The sequence below is a fragment of the Naumovozyma castellii genome, chromosome 2, assembly GCF_000237345.1.
Source record: "Naumovozyma castellii chromosome 2, complete genome".
Lineage (NCBI taxonomy): Eukaryota > Fungi > Ascomycota > Saccharomycetes > Saccharomycetales > Saccharomycetaceae > Naumovozyma > Naumovozyma castellii.
In genome coordinates this window covers 223,061-237,561 of record NC_016492.1, presented here as the reverse complement: position 1 = coordinate 237,561, position 14,501 = coordinate 223,061, and the positions used below count along the sequence as shown (strand labels likewise).

The 14,501-nt window shown below is 38.5% G+C and overlaps 9 protein-coding genes across 9 annotated transcripts; 4 read left to right on the top strand and 5 right to left on the bottom strand.

Annotated features, from left to right (window-relative positions):
* Window positions 1-171: 171 nt before the first annotated feature.
* Window positions 172-1,458, bottom strand: NCAS0B01440 (WD40 repeat domain-containing protein; the record flags this gene model as incomplete). The annotated part of the gene is made up of 1 exon (XM_003674556.1): window positions 172-1,458. One exon carries the CDS (start codon window positions 1,456-1,458, stop codon window positions 172-174), a length of 1,287 nt encoding a protein of 428 aa, XP_003674604.1.
* Window positions 1,459-2,244: 786 nt separating this feature from the next.
* NCAS0B01430 (WD40 repeat domain-containing protein) lies at window positions 2,245-3,597 on the bottom strand (the record flags this gene model as incomplete). The annotated part of the gene is made up of 1 exon (XM_003674555.1): window positions 2,245-3,597. One exon carries the CDS (start codon window positions 3,595-3,597, stop codon window positions 2,245-2,247), a length of 1,353 nt encoding a protein of 450 aa, XP_003674603.1.
* A 484-nt stretch (window positions 3,598-4,081) lies between these two features.
* TAM41 (putative phosphatidate cytidylyltransferase) lies at window positions 4,082-5,266 on the top strand (the record flags this gene model as incomplete). Its single annotated transcript, XM_003674554.1, has 1 exon — window positions 4,082-5,266. One exon carries the CDS (start codon window positions 4,082-4,084, stop codon window positions 5,264-5,266), a length of 1,185 nt encoding a protein of 394 aa, XP_003674602.1.
* A 242-nt stretch (window positions 5,267-5,508) lies between these two features.
* On the top strand, window positions 5,509-6,417 carry MCP1 (Mcp1p; the record flags this gene model as incomplete). Its single annotated transcript, XM_003674553.1, has 1 exon — window positions 5,509-6,417. One exon carries the CDS (start codon window positions 5,509-5,511, stop codon window positions 6,415-6,417), a length of 909 nt encoding a protein of 302 aa, XP_003674601.1.
* Window positions 6,418-6,465: 48 nt separating this feature from the next.
* HER1 (Her1p) lies at window positions 6,466-10,065 on the bottom strand (the record flags this gene model as incomplete). Its single annotated transcript, XM_003674552.1, has 1 exon — window positions 6,466-10,065. The coding sequence occupies one exon, from the start codon at window positions 10,063-10,065 to the stop codon at window positions 6,466-6,468; it is 3,600 nt and encodes a 1,199-aa protein (XP_003674600.1).
* Window positions 10,066-10,773: 708 nt separating this feature from the next.
* On the top strand, window positions 10,774-11,256 carry ISU2 (putative iron-binding protein ISU2; the record flags this gene model as incomplete). The annotated part of the gene is made up of 1 exon (XM_003674551.1): window positions 10,774-11,256. The coding sequence occupies one exon, from the start codon at window positions 10,774-10,776 to the stop codon at window positions 11,254-11,256; it is 483 nt and encodes a 160-aa protein (XP_003674599.1).
* A 328-nt stretch (window positions 11,257-11,584) lies between these two features.
* RPB8 (DNA-directed RNA polymerase core subunit RPB8) lies at window positions 11,585-12,028 on the top strand (the record flags this gene model as incomplete). The annotated part of the gene is made up of 1 exon (XM_003674550.1): window positions 11,585-12,028. The coding sequence occupies one exon, from the start codon at window positions 11,585-11,587 to the stop codon at window positions 12,026-12,028; it is 444 nt and encodes a 147-aa protein (XP_003674598.1).
* A 54-nt stretch (window positions 12,029-12,082) lies between these two features.
* On the bottom strand, window positions 12,083-12,949 carry DSC3 (Dsc3p; the record flags this gene model as incomplete). Its single annotated transcript, XM_003674549.1, has 1 exon — window positions 12,083-12,949. One exon carries the CDS (start codon window positions 12,947-12,949, stop codon window positions 12,083-12,085), a length of 867 nt encoding a protein of 288 aa, XP_003674597.1.
* A 318-nt stretch (window positions 12,950-13,267) lies between these two features.
* ODC2 (mitochondrial 2-oxodicarboxylate carrier) lies at window positions 13,268-14,188 on the bottom strand (the record flags this gene model as incomplete). The annotated part of the gene is made up of 1 exon (XM_003674548.1): window positions 13,268-14,188. One exon carries the CDS (start codon window positions 14,186-14,188, stop codon window positions 13,268-13,270), a length of 921 nt encoding a protein of 306 aa, XP_003674596.1.
* Between the last annotated feature and the right edge of the window lie 313 nt (window positions 14,189-14,501).

Sequence of the window (14,501 nt, the reverse complement as noted above, 5' to 3'; positions counted from 1 at the left end):
CACAACACTTTTATATGGAATAGTTAAGGTTAGGTTTGGCTTTGTAAAGTCAGTTTAGTTAATATCTACGTACTTATTAATATACGGCTATTAATGCTATTTAATATATGATAAAAAAGGGGCATTTGGATTGTTTTCTTGGGGGGGACATTAAAAATGAAGAGGGAAGGCTTAGTTGGAATCGATGGTGAATGGCTTGTAAACACTGACTAGACTATCATCGTCGACAGTGGCGACCAACTCATCGATGACTGGATGCCATGCGACGGTGTTTCTCTTACCTCTTTGCTTGGAACTTCTTCTGCTACCACCAGTGTGCAAGAATTTCAACGATTCAGTTTGTAGTTTTTCACAAGCGTCTTGTGGGACTCTGTTCTTATCATCAGCATCGTAATTAGACAATGCGTATTCCATATCCCAATGGTAAACGTTACCAGATCCACCGACGGTTAGTACTTCAGTTGGAGAAGTTGGAGAGAATTGAACGTCCACAACAGAATCACCACCAGAATGGTAGAAATTGGCGATTTCCTTTTGGATGGGTTCTTCCCCATTTTGTCTGTTGGTGAAATCTAGAGTGGCAGCTTCCACAGCACGAGCATCCCATAATTTAATGAGCCCAGTAGAGAACCCAGTGACGAATAAATCGCTGGAGACTGAGGAAGCATCAAATGATGTCAATCTACCATTTTGTGGATCAGCAAGAACCCATAATGGCTTATCGTTGGTTCTAGTATCCCAGAATCTTAGTACGTTATCATCGGAACAAGAGGCAAACATGTGATTGTCGAAGAATCTGACGGAATGAGTCACAGTGGTACCTGGAACATGAATGGTACGTAAGATTTCACTTGGTTTACCTGCATTATCAATGATCTTCAAGATAGAATCTTCTTCGGACCCATTACTTTGAGATTTCACGACGGTTTCACCATCTAAGGAGACAGCGAAATCGGAAACAGCCAATGAGTCTGGTCTAACATGAGAATGCATTGCAGCATAACTTGTCATTGGACCCATCATTTCTTGCACGATATGGACAGGTACCTTAACACCTTCTTGGAACCAGGCAAGAGACCCATTCTTGGACATAGCTAATAAAGTAGTTTCACTACCGTCCAAATAAGCCATCTTGGAGACTGTTTCCCCTGAGTAGACCCATTTTGGACTGAATTTCTTATCTTCAACTTTAGCGAAAGCATCACCGTATTCAGAATCTGGTTTAGGTTCCTTGTTCTTCTCACCACCCAATGGGAATTCACATCCCAATTCGTAAATGTCACTACCTTGAGAGTAGATCAAACTGGTGGACAAAGTTCCCTTGTCTGTGTCTGGGACGACGTTGCTGCTAAAAGTGACAGCTTTACTATGATGTAGGACGTTGTCGACACGTTGTAGGAATTTTGGTTTGAAACTCGAGATGTGCTCGTATGAGGATTGTTTGAAGACTTTAGTCATTGATTATTTGAAATAATTTGGTTTTTCACAGTTAGGAGGTAAATTGGTTAATAAAGGCACTCCAAAAGGATAAGTGAGACGATTAACTAAACACACAATGGAGACAGCTGTGTAATAGAACAATTCAATGAATAATTCTCCTTTTTATAGATTTAGAGACTCTCCCTTAATAAAAATTTTCAGTCCATCTAAAAAATTTTGAAAAGGGCGTTGGCATTAGGGTTTAAGGAGAGTGATAGTAATCGGAACAATGCCCTGTCGATCGATTTACCAACCGAGGGTTCATACCCTACCCAAAAACTAATCTCCACCCTACTGTCCGCAGGGGTTCCACAGAGGGTTGGGTATCAAAACACAGACAAACCTACTTATTTCCGCCGCGGAATTGCATTTCCACTAACCGGGAAATTTCCAACCCCGACAAAAATCCACGTCATTTGGGCACCCCCTGTTTACCAATTAATAAGCGAAGAAAAGGCCGCAGAAGCAAACCCTAAACCCGATTCTGCGTTCCTATTGTCTTTTCCTGTCACTATTAATTCAATTATTAACAGGATAATAGAGAGAGAATGGTTGGTGGGGCATGAGACGGGTATTGCGTTGAATTACTTGTGCAAGAAAAGTGGAGGATCTCTTTATTTATTTTTTTATATTTAGTGGTGATCATTTTAAGAATTGATGATCTAATACAAAGATTAATGCATATCTTATGAAAAACAAATAAAAAATTGATCAATAATCTCGAAGATCTTAGACTAGAATTAAAATATATAATACAATAATATATCAAAGATCCCTCCCTGTAAAGGGCTTGTATACAGTTACTAAACTATTCGCGTCCACTGTCCCGACCAAATCGTCAATGACTGGATGCCAAGCAACCGTGTTCTTCTTACCAAATTGACTATTACTCGATCTCCTACTTCCACCGGTATGGAAGAACTTCAAACATTGTCCTTGTAACTCTTCAGGTGTAGCATTATCCATAGAGGCTTCATCTTCATTATCATCATCATATTTAGAAAAGAAATACTCCGTATCCCAATGATACACATTCCCCGTGCTACCCACAGTCAAAAATTCTGACGATGACGTTGGTGAGAATTGTACATCCACAACGGAGTCCCCACCAGAGTGATACAAGCTTAACAATTCATTTTGAATGGGGTCTTCACCATTTTGTCTATGTGTCAAATCTGTAGTCGCAGTCTCCACGGCACGAACATCCCATAGTTTGATGACACCCGTACTAAACCCTGTCACGAACAATTCATTAGTCACTTGTGATGTGTCAAAAGAGGTCAATCTCCCATTTTGATGCTCGTTGAGAATCCAAAGGGGTCTCTTGGAAGTTCTCGTATCCCAAAATCTTAAAATGTTATCATCGGAACACGATGCAAAAAGATGATTATCGAAAAATCTTACCGAATGTGTCACCGTGGTCCCTGGAACATGAATGGTACGCAAAATATCACCTGGTCTCCCTGAATTATCGATAACTTTTAAAATGGAATCTTCCTCTGTCCCACTACTTTGAGATTTTACCACGGTATCCAAATTGGCAGAAAGACAAAAATCAGATACCGCTAGTGAGTCTGGCCTTACATGAGAATGGATGGATGAAAATCTAGTGGCGGGTCCCATCATTTCTTGTACAATATGGATGGGTACTTTACATCCATCTTTGAACCATGCAAGAGATCCGTTCTTCGACATGGCAATTATGGTACTGTCTAATGAACTATCCAAATAACTCATTTTGGTCACCGTTTCACCAGCATAGATCCATTTCGTGGATAGTTTGGTGTCCTCTACTCCTTTGAATGCATCCCCGTATTCTGAATTGGGTAATGATGATAATGTCGATGAGGAGTCCTTCCCGTTTCCTGTAATGGTTTGATAGAATGAAGCCAGCGGCAAATCACAATCAATTTCGTAAATGTCACTTCCCTGTGAATAAAGAAGACTGGCAGTAAGGGTACCCTTGGCCTTGTTGGGAATGATCTCGCTTCTAAACGTCAATGTTTTGGTGAAATGGAGAACATCGTCTACACGAGTGATGAATTTTGGTTTCACGGAGGAGATGTGATGATAAAGAGATGGGGCAGATCTGGCCCATGGTTTTTGTGTTGTTGGCATTATTAAAGGGTGGTGGTTGAGGTTATACCTTTTCCTATTAAGTGTACGTACGAAAAAACGTAGTTCAAGTTTCTATGTGATGAGATGAATTATCATTGTCATCCATCTATGACGATATTTTTTCAAATTTCTCGAAGGAAAGTTCACTAACTACAAGGCCTTGTTTAAATCATTTGCACAAGGATATGAGACAGTCATGTAAAAGGGAAGCCTCTCTCTATATATAAATATATACCCACCGCTAGTAACAGCATGGATATTGCAATTACAGTGGGAGGGGAACATCTTACCTTTCCACTTAGCATAAAGTAATCTTATTCCTAATTCAAGACGGTTACCCGCAGTAGCTTCGCTCTTTATATCACCGAATACACTTTAGCCTCCTAAGCATACATATTCATTAATACAACACTTCAAATACCCTCATCAACTGTATAGCAGGTAGCAAGAGCGAGGCTTTCATTCTACCTGTCTTTTGATTACAATGCTGTCCACTTTGTCTGCTATTCGTTCGCTCTCCCTAAGAAAGACCGTTGTTATCAGTAAGCTACCGAGTTTCTCCACCATCAGGCACCAAAGTACCACTACGACGACCAAAAATGAATCTGCAGGAGCAGAGCCAGATCTTCTAATACACGAGGCACTTATTCATCATCAAAAACCAGACATTGCAGGTTCATCGCTTGCTGCTGATGATGTTCGTCTACCGTTATTAGAGGAAGGTATCAGGAAGTCCGACGAATTAACCTCCAATTTTACAGACTACATGTTTCGTTTCAATCGATTACCACCAAATTTTGCTTCTAATCAATTCATGAGTCTGGACCAAGAATTACAAAGGGAACTGACGCAAATAATGGACAACTTTGACGCGCCAATAAGATATGCTTTTGGTTATGGATCAGGTGTGTTTGAGCAGAAGGGCTACGAAACAGGGGACTCTTCTCCACTGCCTCAGATTGATATGATCTTTGGTGTCACTTACCCAGAACATTTTCATTCTTTAAATATGAGACAGAATCCTCATCATTATTCCACTTTGAAATATTTTGGATCCAAGTTTGTTTCCAAATTTCAAGAGATTGGTGCTGGAATTTATTTTAACCCATTTGTGGAGATCAATGGGCATGAGGTGAAATACGGTGTTGTATCAATGAAGAGGTTATTGAAGGATTTAGCCACCTGGGATAGTTTCTACCTGGCAGGTAGATTGCAAAAACCAGTAAAGATATTGAAGAATGATTTGAGAGTACAATATTGGAATCAACTGAATTTGAAAGCAGCGGCTACTTTGGCCAAACATTTAACTTTGAAGAGAAATAAGGGGAAATTTGATGAATTTCAATTTTATAAAGAAATTACTGGGTTAAGTTACTTGGGTGACATCAGGTACACATTGGGCGGCGAGAACCCTAATAAAGTTCATAATATAGTAGAAAAGAATTTTGAAAGATTCCAATTATATTATAAGCCCATCTATAAGGATGTGATTATCAACAATTCCACGTATTTACCGAAGGGTTATACCGTAGACAATGCAACAAGAATATTACGGGGAAGAATCAGTAAGTCGAGTGTATTGCAAACACTGAAGGGCGTACTTACTGCAGGTGTTTCCAAGTCTGTAAGATATGCTTGGGCAAAGAAGATGAAATCATTCAAAAAATAATATGGTGTCAGATTGAACAAATATTTAATTATATATTCTTATTTAAGTCGTTAATACCCTAATACAATCGTTTTGTTCCTCAAAGGTAATCCGTCATTAAAAGTGTCATTTACATCTGGCCTTGCAATGTATGGATGTTGTGCCAAAAAATCTGTGTGAACTTAGATTTCGATATAAACCAGAAGACGGAGTTTTAACAATGCTGAAATTATGATTCGTCAAGATTATCACAACAGGTAAAAATGCAAATAAAAGAGGTTGCTCCAGAACCAATATTACCTGAATCGGTAGAATTAACACCCGAATCATCATCGCCGTTTTTCCCAGAAAGTAAGAATGTATTTTCCAATCGAAATCTTATCAAGGCGTTAAAGGGATTTCAAAAATACTCAGTATGGCCTATGTTGCTCTACTTCCCTGTACATTCCATAAATACATTTGGAATACCTTTAATTCAGCCAAATAAGCTTCCTGGCAGAGTTCTTACAATTATTCGAGAGAAGAGTCCACTATTCTTGTCGAGAATCCTTATTGGATCACTCGTTATTCATATTGCCAGTGGAGTTCTCTTACGCGTCTCTCATTGGCTTTACCATTTTCAAAGAAGAATGGGAGAAGGTGAAGAAAGTGAGGCAGACCACCACCTTAATCACGATGCTAGTCAGTTGTTAGTTTCTGAAGACATCTCACAAGGATCAATTGGACTGACGGGAGGCATTGTAGGTTACTTTTTAGGCTGGAGAAAAAAATTCAAGCATTCACCTTTAATTGTGTCAGGATATCTGTTGACTCCATTTTTATTGTACCATGTGATTATTATGAGATGGGGGCTCGTTAACCCTGAAAGTAAAGGATTTACATTTGTGGATTGGCTACTGACGAATTCTGACTGGTGGATTAGAGTTGTAGGTGGGATTATCCCATTATCTGTATTGATTGTGTCAGGGACATACCACATCGGTGCCGGGATATGCAAATATTTAAAGATTAAAGATGTGAATAAAAGGAAAAAATGGGCTGGTGGTATCACGCTATTGAGTATTACAGGATTGATATCTATTTTCAGATTGTCAATGATTGAGCACAGCGGTATCCCATTAAAATTAGAGGAACATTTTACAAAGATCTTTAAGATTTTAAATTTAAAATAATAAAGAAATTTAAATATACGTGTATATATGACTTATTAAATATTCACCTTAACTTTTGTTGATGGTCGAACGATCATTTGATAGATTATTCAATATCTCATCATATTTCTCGGTAACCGTTTCATCCTCATTGGCACTAGATGTATTAGTTGGTTGTCGTGATATATTGGTATCATTCTTCTTATTACAGTCTATGGGAACAAAATCACCATTAATGCTTTCCACTTCTACTCTTTTTTCATTAACATTTTGGATTAAATCATCGATGGAAGCTATACCCTTTGCATTAATGATGGCTTCTCTTAATTGTGGACCAGATGGGATCTTTGGTAAAATCTTTGGTGTAGCCGTTTTATCCTCTAGTTGTAATGAAGTAGGGGAACTTCTATGGGTAGGGGAGGCTTGAGATGATATGGATTCCTTTGAGAGATTAGAGCTTGATTCTGATCCGGGCACTGCATTTTCTTGTTGTTGCTTTTGCTGGACGAAAACACCCCATTTATGTAACTCACCCTCCTCTTCTTCTTGCTTCTTAGAAAATAGTGATGTATTTGAAGAACTCTTATGCAAGACAGGTTTCCCTGTGTATGTATCAATAACGCTTCCTGCCTCTGTAGCCATTATATGTGGGTCACCTGTATTTTCGGAGGAAGGAACAATAGCTTGATGTAATAATCTTGCAGAGTCCAAATGTTTCAATTGAGGTCTCCTGACAGGTACCTCATCATCAGTAATTGCTGTAGTTTGGTTAGTTTGAATTGGTGATGAAGCAAGGGTAGAATTGAATACATCTGATAAGAAGGGAATCTTGGAAAAAATTTCTAAGATATTCGAGAGGTTCTTTTCTAGTAATAATAACCTAACCAAATTTTCCTTTTCTTCTAGGGGTAATTCTCCAGATTTTCTTTTCTCAAACATGGAATCGATAGTTTGTTGTACGCTATTATGTAAGTTCTCTAATTTTTCCAAATACTTCTTTAATAAATATTTTCTTGTTGGATCAATATCATCCTTAGATTCATCATTTAATTTATTCAAAACTGTATCTGCAGTTTCACTAATTAATGATCCGTCAAACAATAGATTATCCTGTAGTAAAGCTTCATCCAACTCAAAGCTAGAATCCATAGTTCTTTGCATATTTCTCATTAGACACAACGCAATTCTTGATCTCATTTCCTCAGAAAGTTCATCATAGTCAATATCTAAACTTACTAGGTTTGGAGAACTCCTAGCTAGAGAATATAAAGTTGCCCACAGAGTATGTCTGTTAAACAAATCTTTATTACTATCGTCTTTTCCTAATTCTGTGTCAATATGATTTTCATTTTCCAATGTGGAAGGTGGATGTTGTGAGAGTAATGAAACGTGTGATATTAACTTACATTTCTGTAAGATATTACAAATCATTGATATTTCTCTATAAGTCAAGTCGTTATTTTCAAAATAGATTCTCTTTAAACTAGGAAATTGAGGCAAATATTTGTGTAAATCGGGTATAATATTGGGGAACAATTGAGGTAGATTACTTAAATCCAAAAATTGTAAATTGGGTAATTTAGAAAGATATTTTATTAACAATGCCATATCATCCACAGAGGAAATATTAGTACTATTCAAAGTAAAATATTTTAAATGTTTGAAATCTAAAGTTGACAGGCTTTCAATTATTGGTTTTAATAAGTCAGCCAAATTATTAAATGCTAAATCCACACCTTCCACACTATATTTGGACATCCAAGGGAATAGTATTTTTAAACAACCCAATGATATATCTGAAACGGCTAAACCTAACCGTACATTTGTTTTTGGATTCATCTTTGCAAAGACATGCAATAAATCTTGGAATATACCTAATGGGATTCTATTAAATTTAACACCATTTAATAATAATTCTTCTAATGGTTTACCCTTTCTTCTCTTTAATACTTGACAAAATAAAGACCAGTCCATATTTTCTCTATAACATGATATGGATGACTCGGGTCTAATTTTTGTTTGGGAAATATCCAATTTTATTAGTGATTTGTTGTCGATTAAAAATTTACAGAATATTTTCCAATCTTCTTCATCAATGGTGACATTCCTTAATCCTAATTTTTCCAATACATTAGAATTAACTATTGATGATAATACGATTCTAAACATTTCAGAAGTTAAAGCCACATTATCGAAAACAATGGTATGAATTGGAATAATGGAAATGAAATCACAAAAGGATAAAATATCAATTAAGGTTGGTCTTGGATTTAAGAATTTTAATGTTTGCAAGGGAGCTGTTTTCCCCTTGACTTGCCTTAAAGTCGATGGAATTGGTAATATTTCTCTCAAATGACAACATCTTGTATAAATGACATCCAAAGTGACTTCATTAGTATTATGTGTTGAAAAGTCATCACCAAAATTATTTTGATGCATATGAATTGGTTTATCGATGGATAAAGTTTTCGCCTTGACATCCACTTTAGTATCTAATTCATTTGAGTTTTGTTTTGACAATGGGTTACTACTAGTATTGGAAGTTGTTTTGGTCAAAGATGAAGTTAAAGAATTAGCTCTATGTCGTGAAGATGAATAAACCTCCCTGGCGATTCGTTCCGCAGCCTTTTGTGCTTCTTCCTGGTGTCTTTCACCTTCCTTTAAAGATTTCTTATATCTTTCCAGGGCAATTTTATATTCTTTGGAATCTTTCGTATACATTGGATGTTGATTTGTGATCAGAGTACTCCCTGAATTATTATCAGTTGTTGTTATTCCCACAGAAATGGGGGGAACTTCACTAATCATATCATTAGGAATCAACACATCCCCCAATTTGGGTTTCCTTGAAGGTAGTTGTTGCGGTGGATCATCAGTGAATTTATCTACGGAAAATTTAACTCTCCTTAAAGAGATATTTGATATAGTATTCAGAAGTGCATCATCCACATCCTCCTTTGATGATTTATTAAATATTGTTATGGGACTTTCCTCCGGTGTCAATGCTAGTTTCTTTACCAATGGTGAATTTACATTGGAGGAAGATGATTTCGGATGGCGTGTATTTATATTTGTAGTTTGTATGGGTGATGGTTGTTGTTGCTTTTGTTTGTTGTGAGATTGGTTAGAGAGTCTTCTACCGAAAATGGAACCTAATAAAGATTTTTTTGGTTTCTCACTTAATGATACACTTCTCTTCAATGGAGATGAATCATCAGTTGAAATTTGCGAGGAGGAAGTTCCCGAGATGGATGATGATCTTGATCTGAGATGATCGTTCTTTAAAGATGCGATAGGACCCTTTTCCAACTGTTGTTTTATATTTGGTAAGGGTTGTGCAATCATCCCATTTGTAATTGATTGTGATCTTGTTCTTCTTTGGGTGGGTGCTGGAAGTAAATCATTACTTGTTGATTTGCTTTTATTATTGGACGAATATGGAGATAGAGAAGAAGAGGACTGCCCAGAACTGTTACTTCTTATCTTGGCGGTGGAACTACCGTGAGATGAAGTCTTTGAAAGTGAAGCTGCCTTTGTTCTAGATTTCCTTTTCCCTTTGTATAACCAATCTAAGGGGACGTCGATATCTGAAGAGATTATGGAAGATGGTTTGTACTTCTTAGTTGGGCTTTGAGGTGTCACCACTTTCGGTGAGTTCGTTTCCGACATTTTCTTATTGAATATTGGCAAATGATGGCTGTTAAAGGAATGGAGGGCGGAATAATATCTACCAAATCTATAGATATATTATGGAGATCGTGTTTAATAAGGAGTGGAATTTTGGTTTATAATATCGCCTTACCTCGCCTCCAGTGTAGATATAAAGTCAACATAGAGGTCCAAACCATCTATCTCTGGGATCTGTAGCAACAAATGCATCCCACACTTGCAGAGCTAGTCGAAGATGAGAGGAGCCCCCTAAGGAAAATACGTAATGCAATTCCTTGAAGAAAGCATGGTGGGGAACAAACGATCACCAAGCCCGAAAGGACGCCAAACGCGTCGTGGAAAAATGTGCCCATGGGAAAACCCCAAAACAATATCTCGTGATCAGGTAAACAATACTTGTGTGATAGCCGCCGGGAGAACAGAACAGGACACTCATCGCAATGCTACCAGGCTCTGAGGGAAGGAAGACGAGCTGAGAAGACCGAAACCGGCGAGCAAACCGTTGGAGTCGGCCGTTACCCGCAGAACACAATTCGCGCGCGAATTTGGCGCTTAGTCATTGCCTCACTGAAAAATGGGTGTCGAGAAATCGTCAAATAACAGTTGCCCATATATATACGCACATCCATCTACATCTACACACATACGGTGCACCTGGTGCTCCCTCTGTCCCAGCCAATCAATATCCGCACTGCTCTGCACACCACAATGAACTCCCTAATACCAAGAATATCTTCAAGGTCCATCCTAACCCTCTCCAGGTCCACCACACAATCTCTACTAACAAAGAGACTCTATCATGCCAAGGTCATCGAACACTACACAAACCCAAGAAACGTCGGGTCCCTAGACAAGTCCCTCTCCAATGTCGGCACGGGGATAGTGGGTGCCCCCGCCTGTGGGGACGTGATCAAATTGCAAATTCAAGTCAATGATGACACGGGAATAATCGAAAACGTCAAATTTAAGACCTTTGGCTGCGGGTCCGCCATCGCATCCTCTTCATACATGACGGAATTGGTCAACGGGATGTCCGTGGATGATGCCGCCAAGATTAAGAATATCGAGATCGCTAAGGAATTATCGTTGCCTCCTGTCAAGTTGCATTGTTCCATGCTGGCTGAGGATGCTATCAAGGCTGCCATTAAGGACTACAAGACGAAGAGAACGCATTCAACAACTTTGCATTAATGAGCTTGACAATGGGGGAAGAATAGATCAGGCGTCTCCCTCCCTCCCACCTGCACGTATACCGTATATAGACTGGTTTTATTATTTAATGACTAGAAAGAATATATAACAACCCTTATTTAAAACAATCACCATAATTAATTAATTAATTACATTTCAACGTCGCAAAAATTTCCCATACTCTTTTTACTGTCATTCATTCAAGATTTCGCACTGAAAAATTGGGAAAAAAATTTTGGCAAAAAAAATTAACAATATCTTATTAACAAACAGATTGATGAGCAACTAGAACAATCCGACCAACCCTCCACACATACACACATACACAATGTCCAACACTCTATTTGACGATATATTCACGGTATCTGAAGTTGACCCAGGTCGTTACAACAAAGTCTGTCGTATCGAAGCCACTTCCACCACTCAAGAACAATGTAAATTAACATTAGATATAAATACCGAATTATTCCCCGTGTCCAATAACGATCAATTAACCATCACGATTGCATCCTCGTTAAGCATCGAGAGTGATTCTAATGCTAATCAGGACGCCGCACAAAGAAGTTGGAGACCTCCACAACCGGATGAAAGATCCATTGCTGATGATTACGATTATGTCATGTATGGGACTGCTTATAAATTCGAAGAAGTTAATAAGGATATTATCGCTGTGTATTATTCATTCGGTGGGCTTTTGATGAGATTGGAAGGTAATTATAGAAATTTAAATACATTAAAGCAAGAAAATGCTTATCTATTAATCCGTCGTTGAAAAGAAATGTAATATGAATGATAAAGATGTGTATTTTTAGTAAGTATATTAATTTTAAAACCCTCTAAATAAACAAAACAAAATGTTTACAATGATTCCTGCAAACATGGACATTCGTTGTCTCTTATTTAATAATCCATCAATATTCATTAATATGAATGCAAATATACCGAAGCAAAACCCAATAAATATACCAATCAATAAATCTTTATTATGTTTCAAATTCGTAATCGGTATGGAATTAAATCGATCGTCATCAAAGACATTATTATTAGCCATCCCATTTTCATTCGTGGGTCCATGTCCACCACTTTCCATCCATTGTTCCTCCAATTGTCTAATATCAGTAGTGGAATTATTATTCCCCTCTTCTTCAAATTCATCATTCCCCTGTAACCTTTCCTCCAAATCTCCATAAGTAGATCTAAATTGTTGTCTTAATAATTCAATTTCTCTTTCAGAAAACCCTACTGCTCTCAATCTATCAAATCCTATAGCCTGTGTAGTTCTCCCTTCTTCATTGGGACCCAAGTCATCCATAGCATCTTCTCTTGCCAATTCATCCTCACTTAACAGATCACTACCAATGATACAATGAATGTAAAACTTGTTCGCCTCCTCCTCCTCCTCCTCCTGCTGTGGCGTGTGATCAGAGGCGCTTGTTCTAAAATAATCTTGGATTTGCAACGCTAGGGACGATCTCGAATTCAATAGAGCACCTGACCTAATGAACTTCAAACGATGCGATTGTGTCTCCCTGGGTCGTAAGTCCCTACACATTTGACGCAACCAGTGCGTGTTGATGTTGGAGATGGGGACTTGCGTTATGTTTATTTGTAGGTCGGCAATGGTTACATCTGAAAACCGTATTACTATAAATTTTTGCGTGGGTGTGTCGGTGAGGTCGTGAGAGTCAGACATGCTTGTGTGTGTGTGTGTGTGACTTGAGCTGTATGTGTTGGTTGATGTTAAATCTCGATTTTCGTTACGCCCTTGATTTTTTTTGATAAATGCAAACGAGTTAGTGATATTATGATTTTCAATTTATCAATGTCTATCTAGCTATATATAAATAAGTATGTGAGTGATTAATATAAAATATGATATTGCAGTAATTAATATTTACATGTATCATGAATTGATTCGGTGAGTGGGTGGGTATAATAAATTTCTGTTCAATAAGAATAAGTATCCAAAAAAAATAAAAATAAAAAGCAGCAACGTAAAAAGCAAGACAAATCATCTTCCCTCATGGAATTCTCTAAAGACGTTCATGACGTTTGTGAATACGACCAATAGGACCGCACCACCTGGTCCCAATCTCAATACTTTGGGTACGAACCCCTTGTACAAAGCTCTAAAACCTTCCTCATGATATATCTTCATTACTGAAGGCCACGTCCAATTATATTTTCTTACACCATTAATAATTTCGTTCCCATCACTTTGAATTCTTGATTTCACAACATCGAATGGAGTATTAAACATGACACCAAAGGTCCCCCCAACGAACCCAGCACAAAGATCATTTCTAGTCTTTTCCTGCTTACTCTTTGCCACTGGTAACAATTCTCTCACTTGGAAAATGACACCAAAATACCCGGCATTCCACACAGCATTTCTCCAAACAGTGGATTCCACCCCACTATACAACCCCTTGAGACCATCCTGTTTAATAATATGCTTCAGGACTTCCACTGGGCCCTTGAATTTGGAATTGACATCTTGCAATCTAATCTTGACCAGTTCAAAAGGGACAATAACGAGAGCCTCTGTGATCCCCGCGGAGGCCCCACTCAACACAGAGATCTGTTGAGTCAATTGCTTTGTTCCGAAAACAGATTTCCATAATTTGATGAATTCATCATTGGAGGCGAATTTCACAGCTCTCTTTGGTGCCTCCATCAACATAGGCGACGAGATCCCCTTGTACATGTGCATGGGGCCCTCCTTCTTGACGATCTGCGAGAGACAGTCGATGACGCCCTTGTAGTGGGTCGCGGAAGCACCAGCAGCACCGGTGGAGACTTGCAGTTGCATTCTGGTCTTGACGACGTCCAGAGGGTACATGACCATTAATTCCGAGATGCCTGCGATGGCGCCAGCCATGAATTGGTAGCGGAAGGGCAGCGGGGCCTGAGTGTTGTGGTTGGAGGACATGTTGCGATGGGTGGTTGGTTGGTGAGTTGTGTGTTGTCTGAGAGATGTTGTCGTTGCTGTGGTCGTTATATATATATACTGCCAGTTGAGTCATGGCAGAAGAGAAGAGAAGAGAAACCGGCTCGGCGGACCAGCAAACAAACAAACGGGAGGGTCACACGCATCGCGATAAGCAGCTGTTGTAGTGGTTGTTGTATATATATATATATATATGTGGATAGTGTAGGATGGGATGGATCGTTGGGATAGACTACTTTGCCCTATATATATACGTTTACACACACGTCGATACTCTCTCGTACAAACAACGCAG